Genomic DNA, 22,792 nt, shown 5'->3' on the forward strand with positions numbered 1-22,792 from the left:
CTCTTCTTTCTGTTTTTTCTTACTTGCATTCTTTGGTGTGAGAGCCTCAAGTATGCTTTTTTCACTTCTTTTCCCCTTGTGGATATTGAAGGATGAGTTGTGTGATGCTCTTGCCAATTTACAGCATCTGCATTAAGATTTCCCCCCAAAATAAAAACAAATCATAGCTCAGAACTAAGGTTCTAGGTATTCTGTAACTGCAGCATTGATTTTCAGGGTGTTCTTCCTAAATGATACTTGCAAAGCCTTTTCAAGCTGATTTCATCAGGAAAATGTCGACTTGACCCTGCGTGTGTTCTCCTTTGACATTTGAAACCATTGCTTCTGAGCTGAATTTGAGTGGAGGCGGGCGTAAAATTCAGTCCTACTACACACCCTTGATGGAGTTGTCACAGCTTCAGAATTGCAATCCATGTTACTGCAGCTTAGCTTTGGACCTTGCTGCAAACCAAGAAGTGCTGCTTCCTCGGAAGCCGAGAACCTGCTGCTTTCTGCAAGCTAAGCAGTTGGGCTAAGCAGGACTAAAGCCAGAAGGGTCATCACGTGCGGTTCAGCCCTTCGGTTTGAGCTGAAAACCTATTGATGCTTTCTATGTTTTTAGAAAGAAACAATGATTAAACTTTATCTCTTCACTTTTGTTTTCTATGTAGATGTCCACACTGAAGCAGTACAAGCAGCGCTCGCAAAATACAAAGAGAGAAAAATGCCCATGCCTTCAAAAAGACGGTCTGTTCTCGTGCACTCTTCGGTAGAAACATACACCCCTCCAGGTATCTACTGAGTTAACATACGTAAATCTTGCCAGGTGAACGTGATAGCAAAATGTAAAGAGCAAATGCTTTGTTCTGCTAAGTTGTAAGTATGTTGCAATAAACTACTTGTATATGCATGGCTGAGTTTCCTGATAATCAGGTGTTGGTTGGGTTTGTTCTTTGATGTCTTTCCTCAAGATTTTTAGTGTCTCATCTAGAGATACTGTAGCTTGCTAAAGGTACACTTGAAAGCAGTAATAGAGTGAGCAGTTGTCCTTTATGCATTAAGTATCTTCTGTTACGTAATGTCTCGCTTGGAAGGAGATAATCTTGGCAAGCGTGTCAGAGCTGTAAATACCTTATTTCGCGTTGCATAAGATTCTTTTTTTAAGAGTTGAAGAAAATGCCAGAGCATTAAGTTGCTGCCTTAGCTTGCAGAATACTCATCAGATGGTTTGAACTGTGAGCAATTTAAAGCATTCAGAAAATCATATGCTATAATTGTTCAGGTTGTTTAGGGCAGAACGTTTTCTTTTAATTTTTTTTTTGGGGGGGGGGAAATAATCTTCCTGTTGTCTCACAATGAATTCTCTAGAGGTTAAGAAAATCTTTCTCCAGATAACATGTCATGCTAGCAAGCCAAGTGTTCTGGGGCCAGTGTCTTGTATACAAAGAAGAGGAATTTCCCTAAGCTGTTAAGTTTCGATTGATGTGCTCTTGCCTTTTCTCATGTGGCCTGGGAGTAGAAGCACACTGACCTCTAGTGCCCTTCTCCATCAATTCTATTTCTTATCCCCCTTCCATAGAAGAGCAGGTCTGTTGCTTCCTGGGTTATATTTCTTCCTCCATTTAAAGGAAATTCCACATTTCTTTGCTAGTCACACATTTTTCTATATTGTTTTTTTTGTTCATAGATAATAAGCTGCTTCTGTAGTCTGATAGATGATCTTTCTTCACCCTTAGGTTTTTGCCTATAAGATATGTTAAGGTATCATGCATTTTGATTAGTTTGTCCTTCTGGTCCTTCTGTACTCAGAAGCCCATGAGGGCAGCTCTTGCAGCAGGGTGGTTATCCTGCTCCTTAGTTTTGTTGCATGCATGTTACTTTTGTATGTGAAAGTGGTTGTGAATGTCATAAAGTGAAATCCTGGAAAAAATTAATGTATAGCAACCATCTGTATACTGAGGCTTTGAGAGAGAGGCCCTGAGGTTTCTGTTCATAGCTCTTCAAAGCAATATTCCTTCTCGCTCTCCAAAATAAACTCTGGTAGAACAGTCAGCAGTGCATTTCATGTAGCATCGCTCTGTCCTTTTCCCTCATTCCCCTAGTGTGACACATCACAATGTGCTTGGCATGAGGTGTATCACGACAAGAAAAGAGCACGCTGCTCTTCTGCCGAAGATTTGGTGTACAAAAATAGCTGGTGTCCAGAAGCTCTGCTGAGGGCGGAGGACAGCTAGGCTTTCCTGGCTCCCTTAGCATTTAAAACCAGAAGGAGTCTCCTTGCAGGTTTTTTTTTTTTTTTTTTTGAGAAAACCAAAATATCATTCTTTTTTGAATACCTTTGGAACAGATTTGAAGCAGTGTCCCTGCAGTTACTGCTGTGCCTGCTCTGCCTGAGGTCAGGGCTCTACGTGCTGCTCTGAAGGAGCAGAGTCTTGTGGGGGCTGAGAGAGTATAAAGAAAATTGAGATACTGTGGATAAAATGTTGGGTTATGTGATGAAAGCTGGTCTGCACACCTTTACAAGAGCACAGAGTGGCAGATGAGGGAGCCCAAATAATAGTGTACCCCAGCTATGCCCAGGCCTGTCCTGGGAGCCACCAGCTTGTCGTGGACCCGTCTCCACAAGCCCAGAGGAGCATGGGGGAGAACAGCAGGCAGGAAGCCAAGTTAAGGACTCGGGAGAAGGGTCACCCTGTCCAGGCCCCTCCCAGGGCTGTCCCTGCAGAACCTCAACCTTCCTGCCCAGGCATGAAAGCCATCAAGAGCAGGCAACGCTAGAGCATCTTCTGGATTGAGGGACGATGCCGCAGCGGGGTGTGGGACACACTATGGGATACAATGCAGAAGTATTTGGGGACATGAGGATGTTTGGATGAGGAACCACAGCGGGGGAAAGGGATAGATATAGGTGATTTGGGGAGGAAGAAGCATGGAGAGAATAGTGGGGGCTCGGGCTCCTGTGTCCAGATCCCTCCCACTGCTGGAGGGATCCACGTTGGACATGCGTGTGTGTGTGTGTGTGTGTGCCCTCTGTCCTGCCCAGCCAAAGAAGGAGCAGGATGGGACAGGGGGAATGGCCTGTGGTGGTGGGAGTGATTCCCTGCTTGCTGGAGAGGATCGTCTTCTAACACGCCTGCCCAAGCTGGGTAGCAGAGAAGACAAGTATACTCGTGCTGGGCTTTAGCAGGACACAGAAGCACCCTAACCAGTATATTCTGAAAGAAGAGTTACGTGTCTCCAGGATCTGTCGTGCTGTTTCTAAGGGAAGGTGATCTGTTATGAGATACCTTTATAAGGGAATGGACCGCTGGATGAATTCTGCATCATGGGAGATCAAGCCATTCAGAAATATTCCGAGGACTTGCTTCAGCTATATCAAGTCACAAAAGTAATTGTCCTTTTATGGGCCTGCCTTTATTTGCAAAGTTAGCTCAGTGAGAAAGATCTGAAATTGCAAAAAACCTGAGTAGCGCTGAAGCATCTGGTTTTGTTGCCTTGAGCTGTCAAACCACTGCTTTAATATCTTTGTGTTGGCAGAAGTTAATGCAATTAAAACCGGACTTTCTTAATAACTGAAATTGTGTTACAAACAGTTACCATCAGTCACCAGGAAGGAAGCATCCGATTCTGGTCACAACATTAAGTTCGAAACCAACTCCTGACCAGCAGATACGGAACTGCTTTCATCAGTCGTCCTTCCAAAAATTTTAATGTGCTTTTGTTTTCGTCCTATCGAGTCTCTCCTCCTTCCCATACGGATTTCACGTGATCCAAACTTGAGCTGTAGCCTTGCTGCAAGTTTGGTCCAAAGGGTGGTGGTTTCTGTGGCTGCCTTGGGTCCGGTCCCAGCCAGGAAGAGCTGCAAGCCAAGTACATAGCATTCCGCTCGCAGCACACCGAGATCCGCTAATTAACTCTTGAGGCTGCCACGCAGCTAGTTACGGATGCTACCTTGCTACTCTCCTGTCGTAATTGGGTTTTGGTATTAGGATGCTTTTACTATGAATCCTTGACTTTTACACACAGTTACTATTTTACATTTAAAGTGGGGTTTTCCCCCCTCCACTCATGTAAGACATCTGAAAGCTTAGAAATTTTAGAGAGACTTCACTGAATTTGTATCTGGATAAGGAGACACTATCACAGCACATATTCTTTTGAGAAACCTGTTCTTTTCATAGTTTTATTTCTTACTTTGATAGTACATCACAAATGTGTGGGGTTTTTTCGAGACCTGACTGTTCGTAGTCCTGTTTTGTTCCATATTCCTGGAATTGTTTATTTTTCCTTTCTGCCTACGAGAAAGAGAAGGTTGCAAGCACTGAGGGGCAGGTTTGGCTCCTCTCCAGGAGCAGATGGAGTCAGCAGCCAAAAGCTACAACCGTGGCAGTAGACCAGAAATATCATGCAAGGCACAGACCCAGGAAGGCTGATCCACCACAGCTGTATCTTCCCAAAGAACAATTGTTTGTGTATTTTCATTCAAAATTGTCATGTTTGACTAGGTATGGTCAAGACATGAGAGATCTGCGAGTTTAACTTTGAAAATGCCATTGAGTTAAAGGGGCTTCTTATGGAAAGATTTCTGATTTTTGTGGTTTGGGACTATTTACGAGCAGTTATTCTGAAGTTATCAGAAGCGCACATATTCTTGAAAAGCAGAAAATTAAACACCTGGCAGCTGAAATTTATTGCCAAAGACGAGGAAAAGATTTTTAATGTGGCTTCAACAAAATGTATATGGAATTGTATATAGCTGAAGAGTCACGTGTTCAGAGGATTAAAAAAAAAAAGCCAAAATCAAGGTTGCAGAATTTCTGATGCAACCCAGCCCACTATCACCCAGCATTTCCATGTCTGGAAGAGACTCAAGCATAGTGATGGACACCCTACCTCTTTCAGAAGCTGTTTTTCAGCTCCTGCTGACTTCTTCATTGGTCTGGCCATTATGTATGACTTAAAACTGCTCTTCACAAACTGACTTGATGTGAACCCTATCAGTATGTGGGCAATGCATTGTTTTAGGAGCTTTGCTTTAATTACCCGGGGGAGAGCAAGGGGGCGGGGTGGGGGGCATTTAAAGGATCAAGCACTGAAAATGCAGCAGTCTCTTTAGGAAGGCAAGATTTTTTTCCTGTAAGAAAGGTTTGTATTTTTCACTCAAGATCAACAGGGGTGTATTCTCTTGATATTTAGAAAGACCTTCTTATTTGTTGTTGAGCGGGTAATAAATGTGGAAGGGTTGAGTGCCAAAGGGAAACTTCTGGAAAGTTGTAAATAACTGAATGGTAATTAAAATAGGAGCCCTTTATCAGACTTCTAGCAGCAACAAATATAGATCTAGAATGAAAAGATGCTTTGCTAAGCATTTCTGTGTAGTACTCATTAATATCAGTTTATGTGGTTAAAATACAAGCTTTTAAATTACTTTTAATTATTCTTAGATTAATGAAATTACTCTTTTATTGAACTTTATAGCAATGTGCTTTTTTTAGTAATTATTTCTCAAAAAATTTGTCAAAAGAATTGAAAAGTGAACAATTTCCCCCTCAAAAAATAAAAAGAAAATACCCAACAAAAATACAATGGAATTTATTCAGGTGGGAAAAGATCCATTTTGCCTGTTCAGAAGTGAAATATTCTTTCCGTGGAATAGGTACGGTATGCTCACTGAGGGTGGTTGGTGAATGTAGTAGGTACCTTGGGTAGAAGTCTTTTTTGAGTCTTGCGTCATCCCAAATACAATAGGTGAATGAAATGTTGCTTCAAATGTGTGCTAGCTATAATGTGTAGAAGTTGTTGCATTAACCTAACAAAAGGGCAATGAGCAGAGTTTGTGCATGTGAATATACCATTTGCTTAATACCTGCATCTCATGTGTAGCACATGAGAATGCTGCGTGAAGAACATGCAAAAACTTCATGTTCCCGTCTGTTGGGTCATTCCCACATTACATGCCTGTCATCGTTATTTTAATCACAGACACATCGTCAGCATCAGAAGATGAGGGCTCGTTACGTCGGCAAGGGCGGATCACCTCCACTCCGTTCCAGAGCCATTCCAACGTAGAGCCCTGGCTTAACCGGGTTATTCAGGGCTCCTCCACCTCATCCTCTGCATCCTCCACCTCATCTCATCCAGGAGGGAAACCTGCTGCCGCTTCCAATACCGCTACTGCCACCGCTGCTGCCACTGTGCTTGCAGATCTCATGGCACACACCCAGCTAGGTCAGTAAAGAACTGCCTGTGTGGTTGGAATAAAATCAAATTTAAAAGCCCAAAGCGGGGCTAAACACAAAAGCCTTCCTCAGAAGATACCTGTAAATAGCCTTAAAATGTACAGTCCACAGACCAGGTATGTATAAATATGTTTAATTTAAACCAAACCAGTTGTTCATGAGATCTGAACATGCATTCTTCTCGGTAAAATGCTTGATTTATCAAGAAACTAAGGTTCAGTTTTACTGTATTCGAAAGCAGAAGTTCAAAGGGATCGTGGTTTGGGTGCGTGCTTTCCGATCTGGACATGTTTACCCTAGACAGTATCAGGTTATGGATTTCAAAGGTGACTCAATTGGTAAACACCCAAAAGACTAGAAAAACATCCACAATCTTTTGGAAAGTTACGAAATCAGAGGTACTGGCAAAGCTAGATTTCAAGCTCAAATGTGATTTTTTTCCTTCAATGAAAATTTAAGTCATGAATAGTCCTTTATTGCGAAATGAGAGTGAAAATGAAGTACTGGTAAGCCCAAATGTAAATGTGAGTTCTGTCTCAATGTCTGTAACGCTGAAGGTCCGGAACTTTAGGTTGCTTATTTTTGTCCTGAAATGCACTAGTCTTGTGCTTTTGGAAGATTTGGTAGGGAGGGTCTTTTCTGCCATGGAAATAATTTTTACAGTGTTTTTATACACTGTAATGAAGATCGATAGTGGATTTATGTGTTTGCAACAGGTCCGCACTAATGTTAAATAATGGGCAAGGACCTAGAGGAGGAACAATAACTTTGTATTTCAAATAATTTTTTCCCCCAAAGTAATTTAGAAAAATGAAATGAAGAATGATGCTTGTATTTTACCTATAGCATGAAGTTCTTGTGCTTCTAGTAATATGCAGTAGGCATCACATATGTTGTTCCTGGACGTTTCAGGTTTTGGCAGTTTTAGTGCTCTACTTACCCGACTTGTGGGTTGTCTGTGACTGTGTGCCCACAGACAGTTTTTTTCTGTTTTGTTACAAAGAACAGGTTAGGTCAGATGGGGAAAACGCACTGAAATGCTTTAGATTTAAACTGAGTATACCAGCTTCTGTATACTTAGAGCTGTCAATTAACGTGATAATTGAAGGCACAAATATATTTCGCGAACACCCGTTCGTTTAGCTGGTCTAGCTGTTACCTGCAGATTTTGTTGAAAGCCCAGTCATGTATCCTTTAGGCTTGTCTGTTCAGACGATACAACCAGTTCACCCGGGCGTGGGGCAGCTGTTCACGAGAGGGTGGGTTCGCCATTCCCTGCTGGTTTGCCCTCTGAGTTCCTCCTGCCAGGTTTGGGGCATCAGCCTTAGTTCGTAGCAGCTGTGGGCTTCAAAACGCAACCGATGGTTGTAGTTTGTGACCAGGAATTTCACTTCTTCACATTCCTAAAGCACATGAAACGGGGAGAGGAGCCTGCAAGAGGATCCTGTGGATCGTCTGTGTGGCTTAGGTGCTGACAGAAGCAGGGATCAACTCATCATGACACAATTCACAGTGCAGGCAATTATCTGCAAGTGGAGCTGAGATGGGAGATGGCTGCCTCTCCTCAGCTCTTTTTGGCTTCCTTTGTGTTCTGGAAGGCTCTCTAGATGTTAGAGACTCTGGGAAGGGTTATCCCTGTCTTTCCCACTTGCTTTTGCTCCCCTCTATGTTGTTTTGTGGGGTGATCTCTTTATCGTGGAAGCTAAGTCTGGAGAGGAATTCCGACATCGAAGCTTTTACAAGGCAAATGAAGCCTGCTTAGTGCTCTTGCCTTAGAAAGCTCCTGCGTGCTGAAATGTTGGGATTTCTTTCGTGTCTTACAAAGTTGCAGGCAGCATTTGGCTTTGTTCGTTTTTCTTCACTTCATCAGCACTTCATCCATAAACATGGTTAGAAAGCTTTGTGTCTTTGTTTAACTCTTGTGGCTTTATTGCTAGTGACATTTGTCCTGTTTGTACAAAGCATACCCATCTTTCTGCCTTTAAAGAAATCTAAATTTTCATCTTCCTGTTTCCAAGCTTATTTATAATGAGAAATTTGTAGGGGGGGTTTGTACATGCATGTAAATAAGGTGGAATATGTCTACAGCTTGCTTTGAGGGCATTCTGGATTTCACATTATGAATTTATAGGAATCATGTTTAACTCCTGAAAATTAACAAATAAACATAGAAGATTAGCCCTAATTGTAAGTGTGATTAATTCTTAATGTAGCTGGTAAAAACTTGCAAGATATGTAAAATGTAAACCAGCATCCTGTTATGTGTAATGTCTCCGGCCACATAAATACATACCAAATTTCACAACTAGCTTCTTAAGACTTACCCATCAGGACTATTTACTCATGGAAATTATATGCATAATCAAGGCCTTATTAACAGTTCAAAGTCCAGCATTTAAGCAGCTAAATGTTGGACAGCATGCAGTGGAATGGTTTGAAATTTCAGTAGGGAGAAATAAATATGTAATTACAGTATCTATCAGGAAGGAAGCTCAGGGATTGTTAAGAGCCAGTCCATTAAAAATTCTCAGAAAGGTAAAATTTCCAGTTCTTCTGACAAAAAATTAGATGTCCTTTTGCATAAGAATAATCTTCCTCATTTCTGAAATGCTTACCATATTCCATCAGTTTTCATTTCTGGCTTGGAAACATTTGTGCATGTCCAATAACAATTCAGTTGTGGTATTTTCGATGTTTGTCTATAGTCTGCCTTGCTCCCAGGAACATGAAAACTTATTCCGTTCTTACATTGAAAGCTTCTTTGATTATCAGTAAATGCTAGTATACTTTCAAAAAGGACCCTTTTGGTTTGTCCTAGAGCATAAAAGAAGAGTTTGTTTATTTTCTCAGTTAATGTGCTGACCAATCGGCAGTATAAAAGGCATCTTACGTACTTTAAATACTATGCCTTACTAAAATATTCTCTAATTTGACTATATACTGAATAACTATTCACAATTTTGATATGTTGGAGAATTTAAATTTAGCAGATTGTGCCCTTGCAGCTCATCTTCTCCAGCTTGCATTTTTAACGATGAGATCATGCTCAATTCCCAAGCAATAGACTGCAGTGTCGGAAGTGCAGAGTTACAGTATTTCATAAAGTCAGATAGGAATAGACATTATTTTTAAGCATTTGTCTTTAACCTATAAAAGCAAGGACAACATATACGTGTTGTTTTAGGGGCTTTGTTTTTTTTTTCTTTTTAGTGTAATATTTTCTTTAAAATGAGTAAGGCTAACAGCGTGTCTAGTTTTTTTTTTTTCAAGGTCACCATCTCAACGAGGGAGTATTTCCCACCTTAGCTCTTGTTAGAGTAACTGGAAAAATGGATTAGCGTGGTGTTTGACCCACTGTTGAAAGACTTAAAAGTACAATTCCTTTTCTTAAGGAGAAGCAGAGTTATAGGAGTAGGTGTTCTGAACTGCTGTGGCTCTGTAAGCAGTGTTACAGTCGTTTTAAAAGTGAAATGTTCCAAAGTTTTCGAAGAGTTTATTGAAGAGGAAATGCAAGAATGAAGTAGTGGGTTGTGGATCCTCTTGATTTCTGGCTGGGTTGGTGCGCTGTTTTTTGTTTTACTGTTCCAGTATAGTTCAGTAAGCTTCTTTTAAATGTCCTTTTTGCTCGAGTGGCTTCCTAGAGACAGAACAATCACACACAGCCATCTCTAGGTCTAACCGGACTTCCTGCTAGGTAGGGACCTTTCTATTTGAATCTTCACCCTGAGACTCTTCCTTAGAGACTGCTTGCTCTCTGATGCCTGGTTTTAATTTTCTGTATTGTATCCCATATGTTCTTTCTTGGGCCACTGCTCTCTTTTGCATTTATCCCTGTCTTCTGATCAGTAAGGAAAGGTATTTCAGTCTAAATCCAATTAACTTTTTTCCAGAAGTCACAAGTCTGTTCAGACCCTTTTTTTTTGACTACTCCCCACTTCTCTTTCTCAGCTATGCCACAGTATCTCTAGATGATACAGACTAATTTCATGGATTCTCGTGGGCCTGTATTAATAAAATGCCTAAATAATTAGTGAAGCTAATGTGATTTTTATCTGGGCATAAATCCTGAAAATTGAAGTTACTTGTTCTACATGCATGGGAAGAATTTTGCCTTCTCAAGGCAGAATCGGGAGGGAGAGTCAGTTCTTTGCTGTACACAGGATGAAATAGCTGTGTGCAGCAGAGAAGCTGTTCATGAGGACCCCTGCCATTTCTTTGCTGTGGTGAGGGACATTGATTTGCCTGAAACTGGGCTCCGAGATGCTTGTGAAATATGTGAATGCTGTAAATTAGCACCTCCATATAGAGCTATTTTTTGTGCTTGTTTTCAGTTGGGAATGATTGTTAATGGATTTTTTTGTTTCTTTTCTGAGCATTCTCGGTTTTTGTGTGATTTCTTTGAGCTGTTCCCAAGTATACAGCTCTTCCATAAATGTTCCCAGATAGCTTCTTCCTGATGTTATTTTCTGAGCATCTAATTGCAGAGCTTTTGTATTTCAAATATCTGTCTCAGACACGTGGGCAGAAGATTGCTTTATCCTAACAGGAATATCCATGGTAAAACCTGCACCCGTGCAGCATTTCAACTTCTGTGCTTTATGCATGGCTTCTGACCCACGTGTGCACCAGGTCTCATAGCGTGTGTCAGCCTCGCTTGTCCTGTCTCCTGGTAGTTATATCTGTACTTACGTGTGTGTCACTTCCAGTGTAGGTTTTGAGTCACCTTACTGTTCAGTGGTGACAGCTTAATCCATAGGAATGCCATTTTGGGGCCTTCCACTGATGAAGCCACACTGCAGATTCATCCCTAATTGTAGTCCTTGCTGGTGTATTCAAGGAGTGGAAGCTTTAGAAATTGGTAATCACTGCAGAGTTTGTCAGTGGAGAAGCATCGATTTATGGGTTAATACTGCGATATGGGAATCGGGTGCATATGACTCTGTCCTTTTCTGTGATTGATTTGTATGCTGCGTGAAGTCCGTGTTTTGGGACTTTGGTAAAGCTAAAGAAAAAAACCAACGGACAATCAACTCAAAAAGTATGTAGAACAGATGAAGAGCATTTCAATTTACTCTGAATACACGGGCTTTCTGTACGCCCTGTGCAGTGGTCGTATGGATCAGTTTTAGGCATAGTTGTCACCTTTTCTTGTTACTGGTTTTAACTAGGGCATCTGTCAGAAAGATGAAGTGAGGCTTTGTCCTTCTTGCACCTTACCCACATGAAAGGAAGTTGTGGTCCTTGCTTCGTACCCAACAAGACAGGTCTTTGCAGTACAAAAATTGGTGTTGCAATGACGACCGTGGGAAAATATGGGAATGGATTGAATTTTTTTCTTCTGGCGATCCCTGTAAAACAGCCAAGAGCTGCACTGGCGGCTTGTATGTCAGCTCTGGAAGTCTGTGAACAGAGCTATGAACGCTGGTTATCTTAGTGCCGATCGCTTCCTCAGAACGCGTGGGGTAATACCTCTATTTTATGGCACTGCCTACATCTCCCTATGCTTTCGGTTCTTTCTGCAGAACCTGTGGCGTGCTGAGGTCCTTCAATGGGTATCGCTGCAGAGCTGCGTGAGCCCCGGCAGTTCCTCCAGCACAGTGCAGCAGTGTGTGCTTAAGCTCTTTCCTGTTGCACTCCTATTTTTACTCATTAGGATTCCGAACGTACCAGGCCTCCAATTCTTGTTTTTCCTTATGTGAGTGCTTCTCCCGGATGCTGCCCACTTCCTAACGCGTGATTCCATTCGAAACCGTTCCATACTCTAGGTCACGAGTTTGGAATGCTGATATTCCCTAAGCATTGTTCTGCAGCACAGAAACGTGCTGCAGTTCCAAGCAAAGCAGGCTTTTGCCCCAGGATTGCTACAAGGTGGTTCTCAAACTCCTATGAGTATGTGAGGATTTGAGAATTGCCCTGCTTTCCCTATGTAAATATACATTATAAAACATTGAGGTATTTATTGCTTGTAGCGCAGACCGTTAGAGTGAAACAGTGTGGTGTGTCCGGCCGCAATGCCTCAGAAAATCCTGTGCGAAATCTGCCTGTTGTGAGCAGTGTGCGTGTAACGCTGACGTACACACCACTTGGTTTGTTGAGTGTTACAAGCTCGGTTGTTCTCACTGACAGATGCCCCAGTGAAGAGTGCACTGTGTCTGTACCACAACATAAACAGGAAGCTTCTACTTACGTTATCTTACGAGACTGTTAAAAGCAGGGGGTAAGAAAAGCTGCTAAAGGAAAACCGTGACTGGTCTCACAAACTGCAGGTGACGTTTTTTTAGGTCAGGAGTTACTTTCCTCAGAGGGAGTCTCTTATTTCTCCGTGTCCATCCTCAAGACGTGTTCAGACCTAAGTGTGCTATCTTTGCCACCTTAAACCTTACTCTGTGTTTCTCAGCACAAGTCTTCCTCTTACAGCCTGCAGAATGTAGATAAGTGCTTCACGTTATCCTGGGGCAAAAGTTCCTTTCTTCTTAAGCCTGATGCTTCTGTCCCTTGCTCTTCCTATGGGACTTAGACTAGTCGTTCCAGTTTTGTGGTGACACTTTGGGTGCCTGTATTTCTTCTGAGAGATGTGAGACAGGGTTTCTCTGTAGACTTGTGCTTTTTACTCATAATGAATCTCCTTGCTTTCACCTTGAAGTGATGGAGTGACCCACTGCTCTCTTTATTTGTCAGAATTTGTTTGAATCCCTTTGAAAGTTGGAATAGCTCCTCTACACCCTGGAGAGACATGGTGGTTCCTTTCAGGCTTCCACCTGTATCTAGAAGGTTTTGGTTACCGTTTGACTAGAGAAATCAGAGTTTCATTGAAAACACAAGAATGCTGTAAGAAGCAACTTTGAATGCATTGATTCTTCAGATGATTGATGAGCTCCCATATCTGTCTTCCATTTCTACAGATAACCACTCTGCTCCTCCAGATGTGACCACTGGCCTGGTGGAACATTTGCATCATGAGCGTCCACAGGTAGCATCGGTGCGAGGAGTTCCCAGAGGCTACAACAGCAGCATTTTGGAAACCGCAGATGGTGATTGTGTTATAAACCTCCTACCTTTCACTCTGTGTCCCTTCTCCTGAATAAGCGTGTGTGTAACAGAGCTTGGCACCCATCGTGTGCTACGGGCCTGCCACCTCCAAAGCTTTGCAGTGGTGTGGTGTAGCCGCCGGCCTGCCACAGGAGAGGAAACTGTACTGCAGTTCCCATGTTCTGCTGGTGGGAGCCACGTCCCCGTTTCTGTGTATTTCTATAGTAAGCGGCAGTGCAGGCCCTTTAGTCTCACATTTTAATTTTATATTGCTTCAGAGCTTTAAATTTCAATAAATATAAACAAATATACACATTTATATTTGGTGGTTTTTTTTTTTATCACATATACAGATGAAAATCAGCATTTGACATGGTGTTGTGATTATTTTTTGCAAGCTGTGTAAAATACTGAAAGATTCGCGTATTTTTTCCAAGCATTCTCACACGTTCAGAACTGAATGAATGTTAAAATGTAGCAAATACCTAGACTGTTGAAGAAAAGAACATTTTTCAGGTTTGTATTGGAATCTCATGAAGGAGTCAGCAGTTTGAAAAGCTAAATTAAAGTGTGAGAAGGTATATGCATCAGCCAGGTAGCTAGGGAACACCATTGTTTTAAAACAAAAAAATCCATGGTTGAAAGTGTCACTGATGGAAGCTGGTTTTTTTCCAAAGAAGCTGCTCATCCTGAATGACTCTTCCACCTGGAAGCTGTGCTGAGCTTAGCGTGGTGTTGTCAGCAGTGTGGCAGCATGCGTTTTAGTGTATGTTATTTTAATATGTGGTAAGTAATAAATCTTTTCTGTTTGGCAGGTGTCCCAGTGAATAGCAGAGTGTCCTCTAAAATCCAGCAGCTTCTGAATACCTTGAAAAGACCAAAGCGCCCACCTTTGAAAGAGTTTTTTGTTGATGATTTTGAAGAGCTACTAGAAGGTTAATTTCCTTTCAAACATATTTTTCGCTCTGTGTAAGCGGTTCACAAAAGAACTGATAAGTCTTAGCAAGACTTTTCACTTCCCAAGAGAAAACAAATCATGGTGGGGTTGTTATACTGGAGAGAGAAAGGTCATAAGCTATCACAAGTGAAACATAATCTTCAGCTCAGCCCTCCTGTTCAGTCTACTTGTTGTCTGCCCTCCTCCCTTGCTTTGGAAACTCTTCTGATTCAGCCCAGTTTGGCCCAGTGTCATGAGCTGGTGAATACTAAAGTCACTGATTCACAGATACTTGGAGAAATTCTGTTCACATCTTTGTCAAGGACCTCCTTGGTGCATCCAGAAACTGTCATGTTTGGTGATGGTCCCACCATCACTTTTTGCCTCAGAGATTCTCAGCTCTGCCTTGTGGTAATCAGTGAAGTTGTAGAGGGTACACTTTGGAGTAAGTGAGGGCGTAGCCTAAGCGTAACTGATGGTTCAGTGGACCTCTGGAAGCCTCCGACCATCCTCCTGTTCAGCGCAGGCCTGACCAGATCAGGCTGCTCAGGGCCGTGTCTGGTTCCAAACATGGAGATTCCGCAGCCGCTCTGGCTGCTCACATTCGGCTGCTTGTCGACGAGCAACCCCACATCCTGCTCTGGGAAGCTGTTTTGTAGCTGATCAGTGCCCAAATTTAATTAGATGAAAAAAGTTGCTTGCTAGCAACTGGAATTTGTTATGATAATATTGTTTGTATGCATGAAATCCAGAAACCTTCATTATTTCCTTCTCTGGAGATATTCAAGACCCGCCTGGACAAGATCCTGTGCAGCCTACTGTAGGTGACCCTGCTTCGGCAGGGGGGTTGGACTAGATGACCCACAGAGGTCCCTTCCAACCCCTACTATTCTGTGATTCTGTGATTCTGTGATTTCAGAGGTTCAGGGGAATTAAATGCATTGAGTGCACTGTGCAGTGTGCTTGTCTGTGCAGTACGTGGAAGGATAGTGCTTGTACGTGCTCTGCAGATATTGCTCAGCTCAAAAACACTATTTTCTTCTCTGTATGCATGTGTCCAGGCAGAAAGAAAAGCATCTCTACCAAATGTCGAAGTTGCTAGCAATATGTAGCTGCCTTTAAAACCAGCTGCATCAGCCAGTTTTGGAGAATGGCTTTTCTGTGCTCTTAGTCTTAAAGATTAAATGAAAATTTTGTTCTCTGTGACATTTTTGAGCAGCTGGTACTAGATTCCTTGTACTATTTATTTTGATACTTCACGTTACGAAGTCATTGGGTTTCTAGTCTTCTGCTGAAGACCTTACAAACTTCCATTGAGATGCATGTAGGTCATTGTGGAGAGCAGAGAGCATCCCTTTGAACTGTGAATTTTAGTTATTGCATAGATTGTTAGCTAAATCCAACTATGTCTCTGCTTTGCTAACAAAGATCAAGATACTTTGTCTTCTTGAGCAGCTTGGTGCAGGATTTTAACAGCAGGCGCCAGCAAACGGCATGCAAATCCTGCGATATTCCACAGCTGAGAGAGATGATCTGGAAATCAAACAAAATATTCTGTGAGCGATACAGTTTTAGTTGTAGGTAATCCATACCAGGAGCATTTAGTCTGGCTTTTTTTTTTTATGTGTTGTTACAGAAGCATAGCGTCGTTCTTCATCACCTGTTGAGAATTTGGTGCAGCAAAGAAAAATGTCAAATTGTCACTGAAGCCATTCTCTCTGATAACAGTTCTTGACTTGGTGTAGGCTTTCACTTAAATAGATGTGCAGGACAAACAGCAGAATATACTGTCTTTCCAAAGTAGAGAAGAAGCACAAACTAGGGTTTCAAATTCTGTTCCTGTGGCCAGGTCCTCTGAATCACGTGGAATCAGAACTCCAAAGTGATAGTAATTATTTTTTGTGAAGCCAGCAGTGATTAGCATAGCGTGATCATAAAGCAGAGGAGAAGTAATGATAGCTGTGAGGAAGAGGAAGGTGAGACTGGTTCATAGAGTAGTCTGTTCAGTATAACTTGCACGTTTGGTAAGGATTGACGTTTGCCATTTTACTGTGCTCTGGTTTTAGTGCAACAGCCTGACCCAAATCAACCAAAGCCTGAAGGAAATCAAATGAATGTACTGAAGGGTGAGCCCTTAGGCGTGGTGACCAACTGGCCGCCGTCGCTGCTGGCTGCCCTGCAGCGCTGGGGAACCACCCAGCCGAAAGCCCCGTGTCTGACGGCGTTGGACACGACTGGGAAAGCCGTGTATACGCTTACCTACGGTAGGTGTTGGGGACACCTGTGAGGAAGAATTGTGGAACAAACAGTTTGCTTGAGAGGGTCTGGCTGTGGTCATCAGAGGTACTTTGAGATTGCGGTTCGAATACAAATTATGAATTCATTGTACATGAGTAACATTTTAAAGAAAGTTAATGAAGGGACAGTGTACATGGTATTGATTCTTTACAAGCGGCTATTCGTGAATTTCAAACAATTGTGGATATTTTCTTTAAAAACCACTAAAAATAGCGTGGTGTAAAATAGGAGGAAGAAACAGAGGACTAATAATGCACTTTCAGATTCCCAGAGTAGATACTAAATTTTAGCCTGTTCGTGTATATCCTTATAGAGAAGACTTGTACTTCAGGAGTGTATTGAGGCTGTTACTGTGGGAAATGGAACTTGCCTGTGTCAATGAGCTGGAAGCATTATAGGAATTGCATTTTTTGGAGAGATAATTGTGTCCCCCAGGACAGTGAACTGCAGCATTTCATTGTATAGTATGTTAGAATGTTAAAATTCCTTGTTTGCATTCTTACAATGAAGTATGCTTACAGGAAAGGTAACCGAGCAGCTGCATTAGTTTCATTACTTCACAGCGGAGCTGTAAGAATTGTTTAGAATACCATGTTTAGTTTTATGTTTTTAAAAAAAAGAAGGGAAAAGAAAAACTAACAAGAAGCCAAGGTCTAATTTTTACTTGGACTCTCTGCCAAGTGCACTGAATGCACTTCTGTAAAGAACTGGCCATTTGATGTCCTTGAGTCCTGCATAACTTTTTTCTGTAGAATTGGAGATTACACGGAAAAAAAAATGGTTGAAGTAAAGAAGTTTGAGACTGACAACCACAAAATAACTGATGGTGGCCGCGTGGTCTCGAAGGATTGAGTGTGGATGTCAGTCCATAATGAAGGCCCGATACTAGAAAGCTGAGTTCCAGGTGCCTGCTGTTCGCTGTGGCGTGCTTCACTGGGGGATTCTTGCTTAGATATATACAAGCAGGGTTTTTTTAGCAAAGCTCTTCTGTCTTTTGGAGACTACAAACTAAAAATTTATTTTTCTGTAGTGTCAAATAAGTAGTTAGATTATTGTCATCGTATTTAATAGCTTGGAATAATTTTTTGTTGTGAATTATGGAGGGCTGTCTGTGTAGGTCACTACTGAGCACTGCACTGGCATTTCACAGAGCCAGATCCTGCGGCGTTTATTCCTACCCTTTGTTTCTTCAATTTCGGTGAACTTTTTGTCTGGTTTAGGATTTTTCTTTTCATCCCAAGCAGTTTGCTTTCTCTGAGAGCCCTTAGGAAGGAGTCCTATAAAGTGCCTTTTAGCAATGCAGTTAGGTTGTATCGACCAGACTGTGCATGTGTGTGTGTGTGTGTGTGTGTGTACACAGGCACTGAAATGTTGGAAGAACTCCGTAGGTTTGTGAGGTGGGGTTGCGTTCACGACGACAATGTTCGCTTTTCCTTAATTACTTGCTCACATGCCTGTTGACCCTGTTCTGATACTACCACCTTGCCTAGTGCATATATAAGGCACTGAGATTTGCCAATTAAATGTTAAAATTTTAACCTCTATTTTTTAATTTCTGTGTTGTCTTTTTTTCCTTCAGGCAAGCTGTGGAGTCGAAGCTTGAAGTTAGCGTATACCCTGCTAAACAAGCTGACCACTAAGAACGAACCACTGCTGAAGCCTGGAGACCGGGTAGGCTTCGGTTTGAAGTGGTCTCTGTGGATAAAACGGACAGTGAGGAACAGCTTTAGCTGAAGAAGGCTTTGTAATACTGTGACTTGTAATACTACGTCATCACAACATTTAGTATTTCTGTTCCTAGTTTAAATACAAACCTGAACATTGTTGTGAAATTTTTTTTCCCACAAATTAAAAAGCAGCCCTGCCCCCCTGCCCCCCCAGCTCACAACGATGACAAAAACCATTTCTTGTTATTTTAATGTATTTTTGTAGGTAGCTCTCGTGTTTCCTAATAGCGATCCAGTTATGTTTATGGTGGCGTTTTATGGATGTCTCCTGGCGGAACTTATTCCTGTTCCAATAGAAGTTCCACTAACAAGAAAGGTAGGAAAATACATTCAACATGTTTATAGCTTCGTAAATAAGTAGAATGGGGGAGTCTAAATGCTATGGTCCTTGTATGGGACCCCTCAAAGCCTGCACTTTTGAAAGCAGTACGGTGCACCAGCTGCACTAGTCAGTGCACATTAGGTGTTTGGAAAGTGTTTAAGATTTAGTTAGGAAAGGGGGGAAGTAGTATGAAGCTAGTAAATTAACTGTCTTAGGATATGTAACTGTAGAAATTATTTTAATTCATTATTTTTGAAAAGATGTGCAAAAGAATTTCTTAAAATGTAATATAGAAATGCTGTCTGTTCAGCTCTCATGCTGAGTAAGGAGAGTACAGACAGGTAGAGACACTCTAGTAACTGGAGATTATTAGGGGAGGTGTGAAGTCAGAGTTGAAAAGCTTCAGGCTCTGCTCTTCAGTGCCTCGGGACTCAGAAACAGCACCAGACCAGCTCTTTTACCACAGCATCCATGTCGGGCTGGAGAGGGATGCACAACCATTGCTTTTGACACTACTTCGCTACCATTGCTCGCCAGATCTACTGCCAAATCTGACTTAGTTGGCACTAAGCAAAACTAAGCCTTTTGAGTGTAGATTTTGGTCTTTTGTCTTCCGTAAAAGGTGTCTTATGGGCTAGAAGTTTGTTTTTTCCTGTGATACAAACTGGCTTACTGTTTTCTAAACATGGAAAAGTTACAGTGAACGGTACAAAAGCTTCATTACTTGTAGGTGTGCTTATAAGATGGTTTCTCTGCAGGATGCTGGCAGCCAGCAGATTGGATTCCTTTTGGGCAGCTGCGGAGTAACACTAGCATTAACCACTGATGCCTGTCAAAAAGGCCTTCCTAAAGCTCAGACTGGCGAGGTGGTTACATTCAAAGGTATGTTTTTAAGCTGCTCAAATTTCTTCATAGGCTAAAGAGCAGATATATCCATTGTTGCTATTAAACAACAACCTCTGAGTTTGCTTGCATGCTTCTAGCTTACATATAAAGAAGAACTGCCTTCGTTGTCAGGACAGCGCTTAGTGCGGTTGCTTCTTGGCAGAGGGGTGATGCTGCGGCTTTTGCTTGCCTCCTGTTGTTATCTCTGAGTACTGGGGGGAAAATCTGATTTTTGGAACTGCAATGACAGTAACTTTTCTTTTTCTTTGAAGGCTGGCCTCGTCTTATTTGGTTTGTGATTGATGGGAAGCATCTGGCAAAACCAACTAAGGACTGGCATCCGCAAGTACGGGATGCCAGTGCTGAGATTGCTTATATTGAGGTGATCCAGTTTAATATGTCTAACTTACGGTTACTCTATTGCAGTTTATGTCACAGCATGTTTTCTTTCTTTAATGTCTTGATGCAATAAAAGAGATGACTATAATTTAACTGTGGAACAAGAACGTTTCCCTGAAGGTTGCCAGGCAAACTTTCATTTGAGTGGTTACGCTGAGTCAGATTGAAGATTGGGGATAATTGGTATTTTTGGATCCCTGGGACATATTTGTTTAGTTGGGGTAGAGAAATGGTTAGATTTCATATGATGTTAGTATATTCTATGAACATAAATGGATCTTTTGTGCTAGCTTTGATTTTTTTTTTTTTTTTTTTTCAAAAAAAGCTTGCTTCATTTTTATAATAAAATATCCTTTCAATTCCCTAGTGTAAATTTTCTAGATTTTGTTGTTAATCTAATGCCTATGGAAACTTTCTCTTTTTCAGTACAAAACAAGTAAAGAGGGCAGCACAGTGGGCATTACAGTATCTCATGCTTCCATGCTGGCACACTGTCACGCATTGACTCAGGCATGTGGTTATTCAGAAGGTAAGTTAGATTCAACTTTAAAATGATGCTCATAGTTTAGAATATTCAGACAATTTATGTTGCAAAATCACGTTTACAGTTTTAAAAGAACTTTAGATAAGCAGAGGTAGCTTTACCTGCAAAGGAAAAGAGAAACTTCCCGATTCATAATCGGTGTGATATGTGAAGGAAAGAAAGAAGCTGCTTGTGAAATCGTAATGAATATGTATTAAAATTATTTTAACCTAAGATCCTTATTGATTTTATTCAAGGGTTTCGATTTTTCCATCTTCATAAATGTGTTAGTCGGCGGTAAGAACTGTACTGATTTTTCACCCTTTTGAAAACAGCTTTGCTACGAATCTGTTTTGCCCTCCCTAATGCCTTTTGAACACTCTGGCCACTTCACGGAGTCCTAAGGTGGCCAGTTTGAGATGCCCAGGTGCAAAGTTAGAGGAGCCCTCCCAGCAGAAATTGAGGGAGCTTGCTTAGACTGATCCTGGAGGCCATTTGGGTAGCTTGGATCTCTTTGAACAGGTTTGGATGCTGCCACTTCCAGTGGTAGCTGCTCTAACAGTGCAGACTGGTGTGCCTTGCAGACAGGCTGATGTCAGTTATGCAGCTTCTTGTCTCTCAGCAGAAAGAGTTGTGGTTATTGTCCAAAGGGAAGGCCTTTTGAAGTCTTGACTTGAAACCCAGTAAAGACTAGGTGAGATGTAATATGCATCACAGTCTGCATCACAGTCGCTATAACTCTTCTACTTTGTGATTCACTCCTGAAAGAGAGGCTTGATCGAGAAAGTTTGAGGGTTACCACATTAAAAAACACCCCGACTTGCTTGATGTTACTGCTCTTGCACCTCTGATGACCCTGCCTGCCTAGGTCACAAAGCTAGAAGTCCTAGTGCAAGTTGTCTGGCCCAATTACTTGAACTATGTCTGTGACTCTAGATAGCACAGTGGAGGGCAGGAGCAGATTGCTGATGGTTGCTAACTGTCCTCTCTCATGCTAACTTATTTTTCCTTCCTTCTTTGGGCAGTTGGTTTACCCCTGTGGTGCTCCGCAGTCAATACAAGCAGTGTGATAAGGTAGAAGAGGTTTTCACAGTCAGACATCTGTACTCTTTTTAGTTAGCATCAAAGAGGACCCTCTCCCATTTTCATTTCGGAACACCTTCCCATCACAGCTGCCAACTACAAGAACTGTGCTGGGAGACACGAGGGTGCGCCCAGTTTCTAGGTGAAGGATTGTACAGCGGCTCCTGAATCCTGAAAGGATGATGGCAACCAATTATGGATCAAAGGGGTCTCTACATCTTTATTTTCAGACAAATGCAGAGTAGTGTTGCTAGCCATTAACGCTTCAGCTCTTCACAGAGGGTACTGAATTCTCTTGTCCTCTTGTATGTTCATTTTTCAAATTTCTATTGCCACATGCTAGAGATGCTGTCATGAGGTTGGTGTTCTGTATAGACCATGCCCAGTATAAAGCATTGCCTTCAGTTTTGGTTATTGCTTCTTGCAGCTTCACAATTTTGGCCACAGTAGTTCGTATTTTCAGAAAGGAATGGATCTTCCTCTTAGTTAATCATGTCCTACAAAAGATCATCTCCATGGGGATTTGCATAAAGTGAGAGATCTACTTGTTTCCAGTCATTCTCTCAATTAATAGCGAAGAACTGCACCTGGCTTTAACCATATGCCCAGAGTGCATCTGTGCTGCGATTAACCAAAAACCTTTCCCTTCAAAATCTGTTTGCTGGAAGAATCTCATGGTTTGGCTAGTTTTTATCCCATATTGTGGTAGTGTGCACTGATGTATCTTCGGGACACACTGAGTCACGGAATGGTTGAGATTGGAAGGGGCATCTGGACATCATCTGGTCCAAGCCCTCAGTTCAAGCATGGCCACCCAGAGCAGGTTACCCAGGACCATGTTCTGACAGCTTTTCAGTGTCTCCAAGGATGGAAACTCCACAACCTCTCTGAGCAACTTTTGTCAGTGCTCAGTCACCCCTCCCCCCCCGAGTTTTTCCAGATTCTCCAGTCCCTTCATCTTAGTCCACTCCATCTCAGTGACCCTTTGCTGAACTGACTTCAGTAGCTCCATCTCTCTCTTGTACTGGGGAGCCCAGAAGTAGACACAATACTGCTGGTTGTGGCCCTCACCAGTGGTGAGCCAAGGGGAATGATCACCTCCATTGACCTGCTGACACCACTTCTCCCAGTGCACCATCAGTCGTCTTTGCTGTAAGGGCACATTCTGGTTCACATTCAGCTTGGTGGCCACCATGAACCCCAGGACCCCTTCTGCAAAGCTGCTCTCCAGCCAGTTTTCAGTCCACCTCTCTGTCTGCTCATCCAGAACTTCACCAGCTTGTTTATGGGGATCATACAGAGTCTGTCATAAGATGCTGTGAAACTGCTGACTGCTTTCTTCAGCAAATCCACTTCTGTGCAGTTCGCTTC

The 22,792-nt window shown here is 42.1% G+C and overlaps 1 protein-coding gene across 4 annotated transcripts in view; it reads left to right on the forward strand.

The window, feature by feature from the left end:
* The window catches only part of DIP2A (disco interacting protein 2 homolog A), a 123,968-nt gene that overhangs the window by 62,733 nt on the left and 38,443 nt on the right, over window positions 1-22,792 (forward strand). For 3 of the 4 annotated variants that reach the window (XM_075430667.1, XM_075430668.1, XM_075430670.1), the window contains exons 4-13: window positions 651-770; window positions 5,962-6,207; window positions 13,121-13,249; window positions 14,063-14,182; window positions 16,251-16,448; window positions 18,062-18,153; window positions 18,415-18,525; window positions 19,290-19,413; window positions 19,689-19,798; window positions 20,242-20,344. In XM_075430667.1, coding sequence (XP_075286782.1) covers window positions 651-770; window positions 5,962-6,207; window positions 13,121-13,249; window positions 14,063-14,182; window positions 16,251-16,448; window positions 18,062-18,153; window positions 18,415-18,525; window positions 19,290-19,413; window positions 19,689-19,798; window positions 20,242-20,344 — 1,353 coding nt within the window. The remainder of the gene's footprint in view (window positions 1-650; window positions 771-5,961; window positions 6,208-13,120; window positions 13,250-14,062; window positions 14,183-16,250; window positions 16,449-18,061; window positions 18,154-18,414; window positions 18,526-19,289; window positions 19,414-19,688; window positions 19,799-20,241; window positions 20,345-22,792) is intronic. The other variant, XM_075430669.1, reaches the window with a different exon arrangement.

This window comes from Opisthocomus hoazin, chromosome 9 (genome assembly GCF_030867145.1).
Source record: "Opisthocomus hoazin isolate bOpiHoa1 chromosome 9, bOpiHoa1.hap1, whole genome shotgun sequence".
NCBI classification, from domain to species: Eukaryota; Metazoa; Chordata; class Aves; order Opisthocomiformes; family Opisthocomidae; genus Opisthocomus; species Opisthocomus hoazin.